Genomic DNA, 21,175 nt, shown 5'->3' with positions numbered 1-21,175 from the left:
TGACTTTAGGAAGAGTAAGTCTAAAATACTTGGGACTCTCTCAACATGTCAGGTGTGGGATTCCGTGCTCACCACACGGAATTCAAAACATATATGTTTCCTATTCAAAACATATATGTTGGGGGTCCTGGACCCCAAACAGGAAGTACCAGTGCACTGACTGACATCTAATATCGCCGGACTCTCTAGTGATGGCCACACACCACTACTCAGTTGTTCTCCTCCCAGCCTCGTCTCTCATTACGTCAGCCCAAGGCTACCAGTGGATTCTATCCTGCCACATTTTTGGCTTTGAATTACTGTCCTTTGTTTTATGAAATAATGTTCTGAGGACTTGGCAGGTGTTTCTTTTCTAATACCCTTACTTGGCAAAATAAAAAATTATCAACCCTATGTTTCCCCACTTGTTTGGAAATTTTACTGGTCCATGAAATTCAAACTAGAACCCTAATGAAAAGTCTCCTGTTGTTATCCCACTTGGGGGAGAAGAGGCGTGTGGAAACTGAGTCAGGACATTCCACGCCACCTCTCTTCCAAATCAGTGGGAACCTACTGTCCAGTGAGGACGGTAGTGGATTGATTTCTCTCTGAGGTGTCTCTGCCTTCTCACTAGGTGTAGGGATGCCCAGTTGTTCAAATCCATCTTTTTTAACAGGATCAGCTGTCTTTCTATGTCTTGGCACAGAACTGAAGAGAACTCCTAAAACCTTAATGTAAGCTGATGAAAGCAGTACACTCATAAACCAGCAGCATCACATTTTCACAAGAATCCAGGGATCCATAAAAGAATGGGCAGGGGAGAGAGTGGGTTCTTTGCGCATATGTCCTCTGCCTGCAAATTTGTTTATCCGTAATTGCTATGCAAGGATAAATTAGCACAAGAAATGCATACTGCCTGGCAGTGGTGACACCAACCCTGTAAATAATTATAATTTAATCTTATAGAAGAGTTCTGAATGACTCCCCTAACGATTTCCTCTGCTTAATTCCTTCCCCACTGAGTGACTTAATAGGAAAAGGAATACTCTTTCAGATTTGTTTCACTCCAGAAGTTTGGACAACGTGTAGCCCCACACCTGGACAGCAGAAGCTGTGGGAGACCATTTGGCCCATAAACAAGCGAGTCGAAGAGGCCTTGAGACTGGAAAAGGGATTGGCAGGGATATTCATCTTGGCATCTGTTTACAGAAGTGAAAATTTGGGAACAACCTAACAGGAGCTCTGACAAGGGAAGTACGCACATTCTGACCAGCGCTGCCACAGAGCCACAACAATCCTTCAGTGCTGTCATGGCTACGGAGATGGGCTTTCGAGGTCAATTAACCTGGGGTTGAATCCTAGCTCTTCTAATTACTAGCTGTGTGACTTCAAGCATGTCACATAACCTCTCTGGGCCTCATTTGCCTCATCTGTCAAAGGAGGAAAATTATGCTACCTACTTCACAGACTTTTTATAAAGATGAGATGAAATTAGAGCTCCAAGAGCTTAGAACCAGCCTGCCATATGTTGATAATAAACGATACTATTATCACACCTATTATATTTTGCAGGCATCTGTAATGATACAGAAAAGTTTTCATGATCTAATGCTAAATTAAAAATACATAACTATAGATATGTTACGAACCTAATTTTGCAACATTAAAAAATATATGTAAGTAGCCAGCTAGCTTGATCGGTAAAGCAAAAAGCCAAAGAGGAGTACAACAAAAGTTTAACCCCTGTTATTCATTTCTCTGTAACTTTTTGTATTTTTCGTGTTTTCGATAAGGAGCATATGTATCATATTACATTTATAATCAGAAACACAGGTATTTCACAAGAGGCCGGGGACAGAGGGTCCTCAGGCTGGGCCAGTCAGCGGGGCTCCAATTCAGTGAAGGATCATCTAGACTCTCAACCTGTCTCCCAGCTCCAAACGTCCAGCCGTTGCCCACAGACTAGAACATCAACGTCCATTGGGCAGTTTAACTCTTCGGCTCACACATGCTTCTCTCAACACCCCATCCGGGCCTGACCAGGTTAACGGACAACTTACACCACCAAGGTCCTCTGACGGCTGGGTCGGTTTGCCTTCCACTGCACCAGGAGACTTCTCCGGGCTGCACTGGTCCCCAAATCTCGGAGTCCGTATTTCGGAGGAGTCCATTCCCAGTTGATCCCTTTCAAATAGTCACTCTTGGCTCTCTCCTAGTGTGGGTGTGTCTGATTTTCTCACCCTCAAAGGACCCTGTGCTACTCAACTGGTGTTTCTGTCACAGCACAACACCTGGGTGTTCAATGCACGTGTCCCTGCCTCCCGTGTTCTTCCTCCCCCTCCCTCCAATTCCTCCTCAGTCCCACTGACCACTGTGCTTTCCTAGGCACTGCCCCTTCCCTGCCTCTAGCAGTTACCCACGTTCTGCTTCACTCAGAGTCCTTATGACGCCTCTTCTGCTCTCATCCCCAGGCACCGTGCCCTGCCTTCCCCGGGCACTGTGCAAAGATGCCCATGTGGCCTGAAGCACATCGGGACACACCCTTCTATTGGCTCCTGATGTGCTGACATAGGAACCCCTGCTGCCCTGATACCACAACCGCAAGGACGATACGAGAGGGCGTTCAAAACGCCACACGACCACTCTCAAGGCTCGTCACGCATACAGGACGCTGGACACACCCTGAAGCCCACCTCAGACGGGGCATGTCTCGCGGGCCCAAGTCTGGAAGACGACAAGCACCAAGGCCGGTAAGTCTTCATCATCCCTCCCCTCCTGGGTCTTCAGTGCGGGTGGCGCACACCACAGAACAGCCCGCGCTCTTTGGTAAAGCCAGAAGGAAGGCGGGCAGGTCGTCCCTCCCTTCAGAAACCCAGACATCACACCTTTCCCGCCTCAGAGCGGGGAATGGGAAAGCAGTTGCCATGTAAGGGTCTATTCCCTTTGTTGGATGCTATGAATATGACTTCCAGAAATGTAACAATATTTTAAATAATTTCACCGAGACTCTGTCCATGTCTTGAGACCAGAACATTTTCAGTCTAAATGCAAGTTACTCAATTGAGACCGTTTTTCAGCAAGGACATGCTTCAAATCAGATACCCAAATCTGTGTAAAAATTTACCCTGACTCTAAAAATACAGTGATGCCCCAGGATGATGAGAGGAAAACTCTCCAACTGTGGAGTAGAAGTGGTCAAGAGTCCAGGCACCAGGGAGACCGCATCCCCCTGAGCCACAGCTGTAGGGAAAAGGAGAGGGGGAGGGACAGCGCTTACCAGAGGGAGGAGCCTTCGGTCCCCGTGACTTCCAGAAAGTCGTAACCATCCTCCAGCTGGAAGTCCATGAAGACCAGAGCGATGGTGTCTCCCAGCTCGGCCAGGACGGTCCAGGTGCAGTCGGCGTTGTTATGGTACTCCGAAGGGAAGTGGGGGCTGGAGATGATGCCACTCTGGCCCCTCAGCGTCCCGCCACAGGCATCGTCCGCTGTGGGCAAGAGATGAGAGGCTCCTGTGAGTTGGTCCTGTGCACAGGCCCTGGTACTCACTGAGCCCTTCACCATGAGAAGTGGAGGGGGTCTTGGAACCTGATGCACAAATAGGATGAGCTAAGATCCTAGTCTGAATTGAACTAATGATGCTACAAACTCTTCCATAGCCCTAACCACACACCAGGCCCTGTCCTGAGAATTTTAGATATCATTGTTCCCACTGAACAGATGAAGAAACCAAGGCACAGGGAGGTTAAGTAACCTGCCTGCAGTCACACAGCCAATGAGCTGGGATTGGAACTATGCGCTTCAGAGCACATTAACTACTACACCACACAGCTTCATGATGACAAGGAGAGATGGAGAAGTCAGCCGTCACATTTATTTCCATGGTCACAACTGTGGTGAATAGGATATTTCTTCCCATCAGCTTTTAGTAAACCTTAGTCCAGAACAAAACCTCAACTCTATACCCTGGGGCAAACCTCAAAGGGCATCCCAGGTCCATCACAGCTGGGCCAGACCTCTGCAATCTTTCCTTCCGCCCCTGCCCCCGACCAGTTCTGTTTCAGTGCTACACATGTTCAGACCTCCTGCCCTTCGCTCACACAGTTCCGTCTGCGTAGGATGTCCTTAGTCCACAGCAGCTCTTCTTCTGCTTGCAGACCTAACTCCAATGCCCTCTTGGCAAAGCCTTATTCCCCAAGCGTTTAGTACTGCCCTCCTCAGTGTTCTCTCTGTGTCCGACTTCAGACTCGGTGCTCTGCACTGTTTGAATGACCTATTCCCATATCTGTCTTCCACTTAGGTTCTGAGCTCCACTGGAAGTCCCCAAGGGCAGGGACCATGTTTTACTCATTCCTGCAGCATAACCTGGCGTAGTCTCGCTGCGCCCAGCTGAGACTTGATATTCAGAAAAAATGGTTCGAGGAACAAGCTCTGACATGTAATAGTTAAGAGCACTGGCTTTTGAATTATTGCAGACCTCAGTTTGAACCCTTCCCCTGCTGCTTACTAGCTGGGTCACCTGCCCTCCTGGAGCCTGTGCGCAAGTAAGTGATTATAATACACTTAGCACATGCTGTATTAGAGATTTGGACTAAATCATACAGAAAGGAAAAATGCAACATCTGGGTTCAAATGTGTATCAGAGGCAGCAGAGTCATAGTAATAAAGCCTAATATATATTGAGCACTTTTACTGTAACAAGCACTAATCTAACTACTCCACACATTTCACTTAATCCTTACTATGGACCTGTGAATTATCATTCCCATTTTACAGGTAAGAAAACCAAGGCTCACAGAGATTCAGTTATTTGCCAAAGGTGACACATCTCATAGTGATCAAAGGAGCTAGAATTCTAAGCACTATAGTCTGATTCCAGGGCCTATGCTCTTAACCAATATACTCTTCTGTCTCCCAGGAGTACATTTCACACCTTCATTGCATAGGTAAAGAAACAATTACTTTGCTTGGGTAAGTCAATTTGGGAAAACTTAACAGAGGAGGTGCCATGAGAGTTGGGTTTTGAAGGATGAATAGAAGTTCACTAGATAGAGAAAGGAAAGGCATTTAAGAGACAACCAAATATTGTAAGCACAAAAGCACGAAAGCATAGGCATTATTTAAGATAAGTAGCTCCAGATGGCTTATCACAGAGTAACTAGAGAGGAATGATGGGTCCTGGTACCAAAAAGGTACAAGGGGCTACATGACAGAGAACACTGGGCCAAAAGCATTTGAAAGCAGAGGATTACATTGGAAAGAAAATGGATTTTAAGGTCAGGAGGTCTAGATTTGAATTCAGGCTCCACAATTTCTCAGCCATGTGACCTAGGGTGATTTGTTTCCCTAAGACTCATTTTGCTTCTCTGTACAACGGTTACTTGTGATAACTCAATGGGATAATTAATGTGACAGTACCTACCATTCACCAGTGACTAAGGATGTCCACCAAATGCTAAGTTCTCCTTTTCCTTCCATTTTATCTTGAGGAGCAACGATAGTGAAGAAATATGATTAAATTTGGATTTTAGAAGGATCACTGTGACTGTGGTACAAAGACAGTCTGAATGGGGGGAGCAGTCAGGATGCTTTGGGTAGGCCATAGTTACCTCAGTCCAGATGAGGCCAGATGAGATCTGAGCTGGGCCATGGGGAGGATGTGAAAAGACTTATTTCAGAACTATTCAGGAATTAGAATCCACAGAATTTAGCAACTGGATGAGATGAATTCTGGATTTCTGTTATGAAAGTGGATGGATGGATGGATAGATGGATGGATGGATGAAAGGTGCCATTTCCTGTGGCAGGGAACCCAGAAGGGGAGCATCTTGTGGTGTGGCAGGTCACAAGGAGTGCAGTTTTAGACCCCAGGGCTGGGTGTGTGCGGGGGACATTTTGGTAGAGAGATGGAGATGATAGTTGGATACACAGGAGTGGTGTGGGATGGAGATAAAAGTGAGTTCATTCACTCGCCTTGAATTATTCTTCTCGATGTCATTCTACAGGGTCAAGGTCTACTTCAAGAGAATGAGCCCATTTCTCAATGCCAACTCTTAAGAACATATGAGCACAGTCATGAAGGGGCCTCACTCAGTAGGCGCTCATGAATGTTTCCCTCCCACACTCGTTAACTGAGCACCTACTATGTGCCAAACACTGGGCTAGGGCCAGTACTGCATTAAGGAAAAACTTGATTTCATCCCTATCCCCAAGGGTTTCTCAGAGTGGGGGCACCAGGCAAACATGCAGTGGCTCCCCAGAACTGTTATAACAGAGGAGTCAAGGCACAGCGATAGCACACAGGACTGAGGGAAGGCTTCACAGAGGAGGCAACATTTATGTTGACACATTCCTTCATTCACTCATTCATTCATTCATTCAACAAATGTTTACTGAGTGGCTACTATGTGTCAGGCTCTATTGTAGCTGCTCAGGATCATACACTCAAAACATCTATTTGCTGAGGTCAAAATGATGGAGTAACTGAACTGGTAAATAATGTGCTTGCCTCCTCCCACAACCACCTGAAAATTACAACTAAACTACAGAACAACCAAGATTGAGAATCACCTGAAGTCTAGCTAAACAGAAGCCCTACAACTAAGGACATACAGAAGAAACCACCTGAAGAATGGTAGGAGGGGCAGAGACGTGGAACAGGCTGTTCCCACACCAACATTAGTGGTTAAAAATCAGGAGGGATATTTCAGCTGTGGAAGTCTCCCCTGAGGAGCGAGAAGTCTCAGCCACACACCAGGCTCCCCAGCCCAGGGTTCCAGCGCTAAAAAGAGAAGTCCCCACAACTTCTGGCTGTGAAAACCAGCAGAGATTGTGGCTGAATGAGTCTGCGGGCTCTAGAGTCCCAGGCGCTCCTCTTACAGGGCCCACGCACAGACTTACAAACTGATGGACTCGCTTGCTCTGAGCTTCAGCACTGGGGCAGCAGGTCTAAAGGCACCAGGGACATACAAGGAGGAAATGAATTATCTGGCTTCAGGGAGAAAGTTGGAGGGGCAGCTTTATCCAAGACAGAAGTGCTGGCAGAAAATACTGTTGCTTTGTTGAGCCCTCCCTCCCCAAACCTGCACACGCAGGCAGGAGCCATATCTGAGTCTTCATTAACCTAGTTAACATAATTCATCCCACCCTGGTGATTCCCTGAGACCCGGCCCCACTCAACTTGGGAGTCTACCTAAGCCATTTCCCGTGGATTTTCCATACAAACAGCCTGTCTTGGCTCATGCTGTGGAATTTCCTAAAATCTCTGAAAGGTTCACAAACCCCAAACAAGTAGCATTTGGCCTTAGCATGCCCCATACCTTTTGCTAAGTAGCCACAAGCCTAGCACTAGCAGCAGCCAGCATCAGTTCCCAGCTTAGCCTCTCCCAGGCACCTCTAAGTCTAGCACAAGCGGCAATCATCTGCAGATTACTTTGTAGTTCATACCAAGTGACCTTGGGCAAGGCAGAGGCAGCGGCTGAACTTGGCCTGCACTATAGCACCTCTCAAGAGGCCCCAGAACCAACACACCTGGTGGCCAGCTTCAGATCACACCACCTAACCACCTCCACATACAACACATCCAAAGGGCAGACTCAGCAGGCACCCCGATAAAGCGAATCCTGCTCCATAGAGCCAGCTCCTGCACAATCGCTCCTCCACTATAGTCACAGCTAGTCTTCACAACCAGTCACCTTGAGGGTCAATCCCTCCCATTGACATGTAAATAGCAATCAAAGCTCAACTACAATAGGAGGGTACATGCAGCCCACAAGAGGAATACACCTGGAGCACACTGCTCAGGTGACCAGAAAGAGTGTTCCACTGGGCCCCACAGGACACCTACTACATAAGACCACCCTACTAAGACTGGGAAACAGCAGCCTTACTTATTACATGAAAAAAACACAGGGAGGTGGACAAAATGAGGAGACAAAGAAACATGTCCCAAATGAAAGAATAGAACAAAGGTCCAGAAAAAGAGCTAAACAAAATGGAGACAGGCAATCTACCAGATACAGAGTTTATAATACTGGTGATAAGGATACTCAATGATCTCAGTAAGAATCTCAATAAACACACAGGACACATAAAAATGGAGCTAGAAAATATAAAAGGGAACCAGTCAGGAAAGGAGAATACAGTAACTGAAATGAAGAATACATTAGATGAATCAACAACAGATTAGATAAAGCAGAGGATCAAATCAGCAATTTGGAAGATAAGGCAGCAGAAAACACCTAATCAGAACAGCAAAAAGGAAAACAGAATCCAAAATAATGTTAATAATTTAAGAGGCCTCTGGGACTATATCAAGTGTACCAACATTTGCATCATATGGGGTACCAGAAGGAGAAGAAAGAGAGTGAGGAATTGAAAATCTATTTGAAGAAATAATGACAAAACTTCCCTAACCTGGTAAAGGAAATAGACACATAAGCCCAGGAAGCACAGAGAGTCATAATTAAGATGAACCAAAAGAGGCCTACACCAAGACACATCATAATTAAAAAGCCAAAAGTTAAAGATAAAGAGAGAATTTTAAAAGCAGTAGGAGAAAGGCAGTTATTAGTTACCTACAAAGGAGCTCCCATAAGACTGTCAACTGATTTCTCAACAGAAACTTTGAGGGCCAAACGGGTTGGCAGAAAATACTCAAAGTGATGAAAAGTGAGGACCTACAAGTAAGATTACTCTACCCAGCAAAGCTATCGTTTAGAATTAAAGGACAGATAACAAACTTTCCAGACAAGAAAAAGCTAGAGGAGTTCATCACCACCAAACGAGTATTACAAGAAATGTTAGAGGAACTTCTTTAAGAAGAAAAAGATTAAAAATATAAAATGGCAGTATCTATATATCTATCACCAATTACTTTAAATGTAAATGTCCCAAGCAAAAGGTACAGGGTGGCTAAATGGATAAGAAAATAAGACCCTTACATACGCTGCCTACAAGAGACTCATGTCAGATGGAAAGACACACAACAGCCTGAAAGTAAAGATGGAAAAAGATATTTCAATAAAATGGAAATAAAAATAAAAAGCTGAGGTAGCAATACTCATGCTATACAAAACAGACTTTAAAACAAAGAGTGTAACAAGAGACAAAGAAGGATCCAGTAATCCCACTTCCGGGTCCAAAGAAACTCGAAACACTAATTCAAAAAGACACATGCATCCATATGTTCATTGCAGCATTATTTACAATAGCCAAGATATGGAAGCAATCTAAGTGTCCATCAACAGATGAACGGATAAGGAAGTAGTACATATGTTCAATGGAATATTACTTAGCCATTAAAATGAGTGAAATCTTGCCACCTGCAACAACATGGATAGACCTAGAGGGTATCATGCTGAGTGAAATAAAGCAGATAAAGAAAGACAAATACCACACGATTTCACTTATATGTGCAATCTCAAAACCAAAATAAAAAAAAAAAACAAACAAAAATGAAACAAACTCATAGAACATTTTGATGATTGCCAGATGGGAAGGGAGTTAGGGAGATAAGTGAAAAGGGGGAAGGAATTAAGAGATACAAATTGGTAATTACAAAACAGTCATAGGGATATAAAGTACAGCATAGGGAACATAGACCATAACATTGTAATAACTATGTATGGTGTCAGACGGGGTACAAGATTTATTGGGGTGATCACTTCATAAAATATATAAATGTCTAATCACTATGTTGTACACCTGAAACCAGTATAATATTGTATGTCAACTGCAATTGAAAAATAAAAATTGATTTAAAAAAAAAATCCCTACCCTCCTGGAGTTTACATTACAGAGAGACAATACTGAAGATACATAAGTAAACTCTGTGGTGAACGAGGCAGTGATAAATACAGAAGGAGAATAGGAGCGCCCTGAGCTGGGACGGAGCTATGGGCATTTCAGAAAGGCCTCACTAACGAGTTCACATTTCAGCAAAGACCTGAAGGAGAGAGAGGGGAGGCCATGTGGCTATCCGGGGGAAGAACACTCCAGATGGAACAGCAAGTGCAAAGGTGACTGTGTACAGAGGCCTGGTACTGTTAAAAAGCATCAAGGACCCGAGGGGCAGTGGAAGCCAGGAGAGTACAAGGCCCCACAGGAGGGAACAAGGCCCCACACAGGGCCTTCCAGGCCACTGACAGGATTTGGGCTTTTACTTGAGAGAAATGAGAAGCCAGTGAAGATACTGAGTAGAGGATGACACGATCTGATTTGTGTATTAACAGGATCCCTCAAGCTGCTGCGTAGACGACAGACTAGAGAGGGCCAGGGAAGAAGCAGGGGCCCTGCAGAGACTACTGTGATGAGCCAGGTGAGAGATGACGGTGACCGGGACTCGGGGTCACCTGTGAGATGCAGTCAGAGTCGAGCTACGTTTGAAATGCCAGGCTGGCAGGATATAATTCAACTGAGAGCTGACTGGCGGGTAGGCCTCAGGGTAGAGTGTGTCCTGCACAGCGGAAACAGCAAGAGCAAGGTAGCTGAAGTGGGTGAGTGTGGCGTATTTGGGGATTTTCTAGTCAGGGCTGTCTGAGCTCACAGGGAGAGTAGAGATGGCGGAGCTGGGCTGGCAGGAAGTTAAGAGCTGCACTGAGAAGCGCCTTGGATGCCAAGTGAAAGAGCTGTGGTTCTATCCCCCTGTCCCTCCTCCCTTCCTCCTTAGCTACCCCGAATCTAGATGCTCAGACCTCGGGAAGGAGGGAGGAAGGGGAGGTAGGCAGATTTGCTTTGCCGGGCTTTAAATCCAGTTTGCTAGGGCTGTTTATTTGTTGTATCAAGTTGCACGGTATGACCGCCCTGGGTCCCTCTCTGGAAGGAGGCTGTGAAGTCTGACGTCCAACGCAGAGTCCCAGAGGCTGCTTCTGATATGAAAACTTCACCGTGACCATTACCAGAGAGATAAGCTACAGGAGCCAATCAGCAAGCAGATTTGTTAATGTCATTCCCAGAAAGCGCTGGGCCTGCCAATCCCCAACAGCCCTTCACTGGCTTTGTCTAGACCAGGTGGAACTATCTACACCCCTAGCCACAATAGCTTAATCTCGATTGCACTGGAGGTTACAAAAATCATGGTGAAAGAAGGGACACGTAGCCTGGACCTTGAGAAAGGAGGAGTGTGCTGGAGGGAGAAAAAAGAAAGGTTCCCGGCAGAGGAAATAAGGCATTCAAAGGCTGGGCGGCCTGATGGGTATGGCATGCCTGGGCAATGGCCAGCTTTCCACCATGAAAGTGCAGGATGCAGGAGATGAGTTGTGGGGTCCACATGGACAGGGAAGCAGAGATAGGCGCAGAAAGGCCTGACGGTCATGCTAAGGTTTAAATTCTACCTTGCAGGTGTCAGGAGCCATTTGCAGCGGGGAGTAAAGCCCCGGCCTATTTTAGAAAGATGCCTCTGGTCCCCGCATGATGAATGGGTGCTGTGGTTTGAAGGCGTCGAGGGTGGCAAGTGGGGAAACCAGCAGTGAGGAGAACAGTGAAGAGAGTGTCCCAATCACTGAAGCCTGAACTACTGGCAATGGCAGTGGGAGGGAAGAGAAGGAAGTGAAGGAGAAATTCAAGTGCCAGGCTGGGGTAGAAGCAAGAGGATGTGATCTCCCCAAGGGAGTGGGCAGTGAAGGAGAGGAGGAGGGAAAGAGGGCAGCCAAGGTCTCTGACAGGGCGACCGGGCTGACTATGACGCAGGACAGCGATGGCCGCTCCTCCTCTGCCCTCTCTCTCCCAGGCTGCGTGTGAGTTCCTGAGGGATAACCAGGTGGCCACACCCACAGGTCTGGAGCCAAGTCAAGAGGACCCGGGACCCAGAGCCTGCGAGGTCTAGACGCTGCAGGACGAAGAGCGAGCTGGCTCCAGGAGAGCGGAGCAGGCTGGGGATCGAAGGGACACTTACTGAGCGGCAGGCAGAAGTAAGGGCATATGAGAGGAGGCTTAGAAAGAGCAGCAGGCGGGGCGGGCGGTGATCTCCTGGGGTGGAGAAGGTGAGAGAGTGGTGTCAGGTGCGCAGGGACTCTGAGCTGCTGGGATCTGAGCAGGCCCAGCCCTGTGCACGAAGTTGATACCATGGCATCTAGGTGGACGACACGGCAGCCAGGAATGCCAGACGGGAAGCAGGTTTTGGGGGAAAGAGAACGACCCCACAGTCTCCTGCCTAGTTCTGGTCTTGGAAACCCAACTGCACATCCCAACTACACATCCTACGTTGTTCTCAACCTCAAGCCACCAAGACCCTCCTCACCCTCACCTCCCACTAACCCCTGCCTTCCTCCAGAGGTTCCTGTCTTGGAGAGCATCAGCACTATTCAGCCAGTGCCCCACGCCAAGGGCTGGGAACTTCCTCAACTCCCACTCCCTGCACCCAGCCTGTGACCAAATCCTATCCGTCCTCCTAAGTGGCTCCATTCTGTCTCGCATCTTCACTACTGCTCTACTTTAAACCAGCCATGCTCCACATCACCCTTGCTAGGGTGCCTCCCTCCCTTTTCACCCACCCACTCTTCACGGAGGTCCCAGTGATCTTGGAAAGCACTCATCTTACAGGAACTGTGGGGACAGAGCCAGGAGTGCAGTTTCCAGGCTCTGGCCCTCATGTGTAAAGGTGCTCACTTGGGTAGTAAATGGCCATCAACTGTGATCGGATGGCCATCAGCTGGGGCTAGTTGGCCATCAGCTGTAACCAGTGAGCCATTGGCCACTAATATAACTGCCACGGCTATGCTAGCAGCAAATGGGAGCTAGCAAGAAGATGGTGGCTGAGCTAGCAAGAGCGGATTGCAGTTAGCAAGTGAGGTGGGTTGGCAGACACAAGTGGACGGTGGGCTGCAGATCGTGTGGCTCCTGCCTCCTGTGTCTCCAACCCAGCTGCCAGGGAGAATATAGTGGTAGGACTCCCCTATCTATGGCTCCGTGGGTGGTCCTTTTTGGCCTCACCATATCCTGTGTTCTCACGTGGGGAGCGGGACTAGAGATACCGCGTGCCACCCTGCATGACACTCCCACTATCAGGATAAAGTAGAATGTCCCATGGCTGACGAGGACCTTACAAGGCCAAGTATCTCCCTGTTCCAGGACCTGTGGAAAAGCTATTTTCTCTTTCTGGAAACTTCTTCCTTATCTCATTGGGCCTGGCTGGCCCCTTCTCAGCCTTTAGGTCCCAGTTTAAGCGTCACTTCCTCAAGGAGTTTTCTGGAAACATAATACTCCTTCCCCCACCCCCATCATACATTTTCAGAGCACCACATACTTTCCCATAATTAATTCTTTCCCATAACTAATCAATGATATCACTTATCTAATGTCCAGACAGTAAACTCCATGAGGGCAGGAGCCATGTCTCTCTGTCTCCAGCAAACTACTGCATTTCCTGGTATATAGCAGGCAGTCAATAAATACCTTATGAACAAATAAATAAATAAACCAGGAAACTGAACCTCAGAGAGGCCAAGTAACTTTCCTAACGTCACACAGCAGGTGGCCACGTCAGGACTGAAGCTGAGTCTCTCTGGCACCAGGACTGCAGTCTCCTGTATCACATCACACCTCCCTGCTTGAAAGCAGTTTGGTAAGCCATCCTGAGATCTTCAAGCTTACCGGTTTTAGTCGATGACTCTCAGACCATGCAGGAGATGGGGACTCGGCAGCCGCAGTCCCTCTGGCCAGAGCCACCAGTCTACCCCAAAGATGGCACCTTTGCCATGTATGCCATCCCTGCCTCTCACGTTCCCCTGACACCCTGGTTCCTGCACTGTCCTGTTTTGATTAAAGATGCTGTAAAAGTTGTTTGGAGATTTTCTCACACTTTAAATAAGGCATCATATTTCATAGTTACAACTTCAGAGTCATAAAACATAACCTTCAGCTGACACCACAGTCCTAAAGTATTAATTTACACTTTCTCCTTCTCTGGCAACGGGCATTCTGCACTGCCATTAAGCCATGTTATGCGAAGGTGCAGGTGTGTTAAGCTGATAGTTGCCTTTCCAAGTTTACGACTTTATTTATGATCGACTTTAAGTTTCACCGAAATTTCTTCAATTAACTATAATTTTAGAGAACTATCCTTCAGCCCCCTCGGACGTCTGTGGACTCTCCAATGAGTCACACGTCAGGGAGGGATGGAGGAACCTGCGTCACATTCCCCACACCTCCGACTCCAGGGCACACTCTCGGATGCCTGGAAGCTTTGAGGTCCTCAGCCCGCCTCCACAGGGCTTCCCCAGTCCCTGAGGAAACAAAAATCCCACTAGGCCACCTTACAACTCAAGTGCAAGACTGACAGAGTCGGGGCACGAGTGCCCCCAAACCACAGTGCTCCCCCTTTTCTTGCGCCGTGCAGCTCAGTGTCCCTGTTGGGGCTGCAATGACCCGCTCCACCTCATCAGTCCCCGCTTCTAGGGGCTCAGGATTCGGTCCCTTTATCCTTGGCTTTATCAAGCACTCCTTAAAATTAAGAAATTACTAATTGCCTAAGAGAAGCACTATTTCTGCCACCTCGAGACTCCTCCCGCAGATACAGTACTCCCCGCTTATCTACAACGGATATGGTCCAAGACCCCCAGTGGATGCCTGAAACCAGGGCTGGTACCAAACCCTGTATATACACTGTTTTGTTCTACACATGCAGACCTATGTTAAAGTTGACTTTATAAATTAGGCACAGCAAGAGATTAATAACAACTACTAATGAAATGGAACGATTAGCACAATATACTATAATGAAAGGTATGTGAATGAGGTCTCTCTCCCTCCCTCAAAATACCTTATTGTGCTGTACCGCCCTTCTTCTGCTCGTGAGGATGTGAGCTGATCAGTGCCTACGTGATGAGGTGAAGTGAGGTACTCAGAACAGGTGCAATTTAAAACTTAAGAACTGTTCATTTCTGGAATTTTCCCATTTACTATTCTCAAACTGCAGGTGACAACATGTAACTGAAACCATGGAAAGCAAAACTGCAGATAAGGGGGGACCTACTGCACGGCCACACAAGGTAGCCTCCTGAGGAGATAGAGAGCAGGCATGGTATTTGGTCATACAACTATTCTTCACTTGAGCTTTCGTTATAGGCCAGGCATTGTCCTAAATGCTTCACCTGCATTTTCTCATTTAGTCCTCAAGCCACTTGTAGAAATAAGTCGTATATCAACCACACTGTACAGATGAGGAAACTTGCCTGCAGTCACATGGCTACTAAATATTGGAGGGAGGATTCGAATCCAGGACACTGACTCCAGATCCACACTGTTACCCAATTTCTCTGCCTCAGGCCTCGGTGGCTGCCTTTCCTGACACAGAACAGAGCAGCCTTCTGGAAGCAGCAGGCCATTGAGGGGTTTCCCAGGTGTGAGAAGCCTCCTTCTGTTCCCTTTCCTCTGCCTGAGGGGCCTGAGGCTTTGTGTGGCCTCCAAAGTCTCAGCCCAGATACCCATGCCTATCTGGAGAGGGATGAGTCCTGGGTTAGGATTCTTCCTGAGAATGAAAGCAGCCCCTGGGCCCTCCCTGAAGCAGTATTAACCAGCAGAACGACATCAAGCCCTCTCCCTGAGTCTTCTCTCCTAAAGAGCTCAGGGGGCAAGTTAAAGAGACCAAGTGGGGAAGTACATGCCTGGCCAGGTGGACCTACGTAGGCGATGTACCTGCAAGAGGACAAAGCTCTCAGGCCCTGGACCACAACGCTGGAGGAGCTCCAGAAGTAACGGTGTCCTCATGGGTCTCCTGCCACAGGTCACAGGCCGTCGTCCTTGCCCACAATAGACAGTGGAGAGCAAGATCACGGATGGAAGGCACACAAACTCGGGGGGACTCCTGGCTCTACCACCTCTAGCTGTGTGATCACAGGCAAAATACCTCACCTCCCTGGGCCCCAGTTCCCTCACCTGTATTCAGGACTAACAATATCTTAACCTCCTAGGGTTTGGGGGAGAATTAAATTAGGTAATACAGGGTCTGGCACACAGTGTTTGATAACTGCCAGCTAGTGGTGGCCGGGACAGTCAGAATCACAACGGCAGCTGGTTCTCATCGAGTCATTACACTGTGTGTGTAACATTTACCAGCTCGAGCCTCACTTCCATCTTGGGTGTTAAGTACTCTTATTATTCTCATTTACAGATGAGAAAACTGGGGCACAGTGAGGCCGAGGAACTAACCCAATGTCACTCAGCTAGTGGGTGTGAGTGGCAAGGCTAGGATTCGAATCCAGGTGTTCAGACTTCAGAGCCGTGCTCCGAATGGTGCTGCTATAATGGCGACGAGGAGACAGACCAATGATTCCTGTGGCAGCAGGAACCCCGTCATTAGGAGTTTCTGGGAGCTGTGGCCCACACCAAGGTCCCATGCCCAGAGTCACCCAAGATCCACATCCCCTGTCATGGTATTTGGTGCTTTCTGCACGTTGTTGAATTTGATCACCACAGTGGGCCCAGCGGGCAGTGCCCAGACCCCGTTTGCCGCCTACATCCCCACCTTCGGGTCTCTTATCCCCCTCCAGATCTCTTTCTAACTCAGAACAGTCCCCAGCCACAGTGTGAATACCCCTACTCAGAAGCTCACAGGCATCTCGAATTTTCCCTGGACAAAAAGCACTCTCTTGAGTCTCCAGGCTCATACTTCCTGCTCCCTGTCCGGGGCACCCCCATCTCGGTCACTGGCATCCCCAGCTGACCAGCACTCCAGAAAGAGCCTAGGAATCAACTTTGACCCTTCATTCCATCAGCACCTACATCCAATCCATCATCAATGCTATCGGCTGTGCCCCAAAACCACAGCTCCAATGTACCCCCTTGTATCCATCTCTACCATGGCCACTCTCCACCAAGACGCATCATCTCCAGGCTGCATGCCTGCAAAAGCTGCCTCCCAACTGGTCTCCAGGTAGTGCCTCCTGCAACCCTCTCCCTTCTAGCATCCAGAGTGATCTTTTAAAAAGTTAGGTTAAATCGCACCAGAGCTCTGTTTAGAACTCTTCCCTGGCTCCCTCCTGAACTTAGAACCACACCTGAATGTCTTGCCCAGCTTCACCACAGCCCTGCCCTTTCCATCCCCTGCCCATTCTACTTTGCCACATGGACCTGTTTTCTGTTCCTCAACATGTCAGGTTGTGTACCTGCTGTTCCTTTTGTCAGAAATGCACTTCCCAATGTCTTCACATAACCGGCTCCTTGTCATTCAGGACTCGGTTCAAATGTCACTTCCACAGACAGTCCTCTCCTGACAGTGCCATCTAAAGTAGCCTTCCTTGTCACTCGCTACTTTATTTCCCTCATAGCTCCTATCATGATCTGAAATATGTTTATTTGGTTTTTATCTGTCCTCTGCCTCCCAGCTGCTAGAATGTAAACGCCACAGGATCGTGGAATTTGGTCTGACTTGTTCATCACAGCAATTCTTTGTATCTTGAACAATATCTAGTACTTAACAGGCAGTCACCACGTAATGACTGAATCAGTGACTGTCTGGCACATAGTAGGCACTCAATAAAAAGTGGTTGAATCCCGAATGAACACGAGTTAAGCAATCTGCCCTGTAAGGCTGTGGCTCGTGCACCCCTTTGACAACTCAGAGGGGTTTACCGGCACACTGGCCACCCACAGCTCTGAGCTGAACTTAGGCCTGTGTGATTCCATGCTTTTCTGTTTCACATTCCGCAGGTTCCTCCCCTGGGGCCAGGAAATTTGGAATGTAGCTCAGCACTGGAAGCCCGAGCTTCTGCAGAGCAAATGCCCGTTTCCCTGGGTCTGGGACAGCCTGCAGAGTTAGGCTTGAGCCTCAGATGCCAGGCAGTTCTTGCTCAGGCTGTTTTCTTTCCACCACCCGCCTTTCAGCCCCCAGCATATCTGAACCCTGTTCCTTCTCCATGTCATCTTCTTTGATCCAGGGCCAAAGTCCCTCACAAGTCAAAGGCCCATGGCTGAAAACTCCATGGTCTTCCTTCCTGTGGATCAAAGAGATTGCACAGAGCTTAATGTCCCCCAGGGACCTCAGCCTTTGAAAATGTGCCCAGAGTGACACAAAGCAGAGGGAGGGCACAAAACCTGCCTTCTTCCTTCTGCCAGCTGGACCAGCCGAGGTCAGCCTCACACCTACTCTGCCCCCTGATCCTAGCTGGTCTCCATTCCCCCTTAATCTCGGCTACGTCCCCAGACCCAGCCCACCTTTCAGCCAAGCACAGGGCATTTCCTGTATGAAGCAGAGGCACACTAACCTGCTACTGGAAGCCTTAAACTCAAAGACCCCGTGTGCCACTCAGAGCTGCTGGGCAGGTGGGCTAACCCAGGCCAGTAATTTCCCTTTGGGGCTCGTGTGCCTGTCTACATAATCCTGATGGTGAATTAGACCTAGCCAGCCATCCGTTCATTCAGCAAATATTTACGGACCACTGCCCCGTGGATGAGGTTTATCTTCTCACACATGCCAGCCCTTGAGAGTTCTACATGAGAGAAAGAAAGGCCAAAAGGCTTTAATCCTTCCCAAGTATGAAACCGTGAATTCTGGCATGAAGGCAGCTCGTGGCTCGGCGTGGCACTCAGTGTACCCTCCACTCCTTTCAACTTAGCCTCTTCCTAAGGAAGGGCAGTTTGCAAAATTGCCCTCAGGAAATCACTGCCATTCGTGAGGGTGCTTCTCAGGCTATTCTTACAGTTAGTGGCAAATTAGAATCAAGAAATGGACCTGAAGCACGGGGCTGGGGGAGACACTGGGGACGTGGAGAGTGGGAGAGCCACATCAAAGCCCCCTCAGGCACCAGGGAGTGTCCGGGGGGCTCCAAGTCCTTCTGAAAGCAAGACTAGCCATCCTCGGCTGGCTTCTCCAGTGTGTTCGGAAGGAAGCCTTCTCTGCTGTGGCTAAACAGGAAGCTACTGAGAGAGGACTCAGAAAGGTTGGCCTGGGACTCTTTCCGGAAGGATCTCGTGCCCCATGCTAAGGAATCTGAACTTGACCTTGTCAGTGATAAAGAGCCACAGGCAGGATTCTAAGTAATGAAGGATTCTGTCTGATCTACGTCTTAGAAAGTTCACTCCAGCAGCGGGGAATGGGCTGGATGTGTGTGGTGGGGGCCTGGAGGATGGCTGCCCAGGAGGCACACTTTGCAGGGAGAAGGGGAGAGATGAGCGGGCCTGGGCTGTCACCAGCTGGGACCCCGTGAATAGTGGTGGAGGCATGGAGGAGAGGGCAGGAGATTGGCCAGGACATGGGGACGGATGATGCAGAGAACAAAGATGGTTAGGAGTGTCAGGTGCCACTGGGGTGTCTGGCTGGGCCACCTTCCATGGTGACACTCTTCACCGAGCTGAGGAAAGCAGCAGAAAGAGCAGGTTTAGGAAAACTGAAAGAGTGGGGTTTTGGATATGCCCCATTTGAGGCACTCCAGGAAGGAGTTCAGTAGAAACTGATTTCCATATGGGCCTGGAGCTCAGGATGGGGGCAGGGCTGGAGGGAGAGACCAAAGAGTCGCCCCCAAGCAACAATTAGAAGCCAGGTAGTGATAAGAAGTTCCAAGAGATGCATGAAGTTCCCAGAGAAGAGGCCACACTGGGCCCTCTAGCATTTAAGAAGAATCATCATCGGCTGGGAAGCCGGAGAGGCTCAGGAGACACTTAAGAGTCTTGCACAAAAAGGCACCCGTGGCCATGAATTCCTGCTGTGATGTAAATGCTACGGGGCAGCATCACCCCAGCCCACTCTGTCCACTGAAAGGCCATCCTCACTGCTCGCCATGCCCAGACGCCAAGACACTGACCTACGGAGTCCTGATCCCACCCGGAGGAAGACCTCCAAGAGGCGGCCCTCATGACCTGTCTTTCACTAGTGGGTTAGAAAAACAAGATATTGGAACAGCCAGCCCCAGACTTTCTTTCAGGAAAAAGCTCTTTTTGTGGGAAAAGGAAAAACAAAACAAAACAAACAAACAACTCCATTCTATACATAAATAGCTCACTTGGGTGGGGAAGGGAGACATTAGCCCGTAACGAGATGGCAAAGCCAAGGGACAACTGGGCTCCATGCCTAAGAATTCTAGAGGGGGGCAAGGATGAGAGACGGCAAAGTGGAGGAGGCTGAGAAAGAAGAGGGGGTGCGCCACGCACCACAGGGGAAGCCAGAGCGTGCCGAGGCAGAAGCCACGGAGAAGGGGCCAAAAGCCTTGGAGGCTTCTGATCGTCCAACTTTCATTTTAAGCCATTTGCGTTGCTGAGATGCGGACTGCCTGCATCGCCACAAATCTTCAATAAAGGCTGTGAACATGCAGACACCTCTGTGAGTGGTTTTTGTTTTCTGTTTTCGGGGGGAATAAAGAAAAATGGGCCAATTCCTGACCTACGTTGGCCGAGCAGAACCCAGGGAGGCGAGACACAGTAGTGAGTACAAGGTTGAGAGAAAGCTAAAGTGGACAAAGCTTCCTGAAGATACTGGGAGGGATAGCGGTTTCCATCACATTAAGGTGGGAGGTTGACGTGAATTATACTTCATAGGACAGGGTGACAATCCCTCTGCCCCGATACTTGGGCTACATTTGTTTTGAGTTTTCGTGTTGATTAAGAATGTACGAGATTTGTAGTGCAGTAAAAAAGAAAGAACTGTTGCTTTTTGTTTCACAGCATTTACCATCATGCTTTATATTCTATTATCATGCCACCACTCTCACATCCCTCCTTGGAAGGCCAGAGTGTTAAACTGTGACATCCTCTGGGCAGGTGGTGGGTACGGTGCTGTAAGTAAGAGGATACAGCAGCTTCAGGTCCTGGTGAAGCCACTTTGGGCCACACAGCTGTGTGTCGGGGCCTGATGGGTTTGGTTATTCCTGATACAAATGTCCCAAGTGAGAGGCATGTCCCAAGTGAGAAATGTGGCCTGAGAGGAGGGGACCTAGTCTGGGGACAGAGCCAGGAGTGCAGTTTCCAGGCTCTCGGCCTCACATAGAAAGGTGCTCACTCGGTAGTAAATGGCCATCAGCCGTGATTGGCTGGCCATCAGCTGTGGCTAGTTGGCCGTCAGCTGTAACCCGTGAGCCATTGGCCACTAATATAACTGCCATGGCTACGCTAGCAGCAAATGGGGGCTAGCAAGAAGATGGTGGCTGGGCTAGCAAGAGCAGCGGATTGCAGTTAGCAGGGTGGACTGCAGCTAGCAAGTGAGGTTGTTTGGCAGAGACAAATGGATGGCGGGTTGCAGATCGTGTGGCTCCTGCCTCCTGTGTCTTCAACC

General features: G+C 48.5%; 1 protein-coding gene across 1 annotated transcript in view; it reads right to left on the bottom strand.

Annotated features, from left to right (window-relative positions):
- The window catches only part of CSMD2 (CUB and Sushi multiple domains 2), a 579,318-nt gene that overhangs the window by 368,104 nt on the left and 190,039 nt on the right, over positions 1-21,175 (bottom strand). Inside the window, 1 exon segment of the mRNA XM_081055778.1 lies at positions 3,257-3,464. Coding sequence (XP_080911904.1) covers positions 3,257-3,464 — 208 coding nt within the window.

This window comes from Rhinolophus hipposideros, assembly GCF_964194185.1.
Source record: "Rhinolophus hipposideros genome assembly, chromosome: 8".
Taxonomy (NCBI): domain Eukaryota; kingdom Metazoa; phylum Chordata; class Mammalia; order Chiroptera; family Rhinolophidae; genus Rhinolophus; species Rhinolophus hipposideros.
Note: the sequence above shows the minus strand (reverse complement) of the source record. Positions and strands in the feature narration are given on the sequence as shown.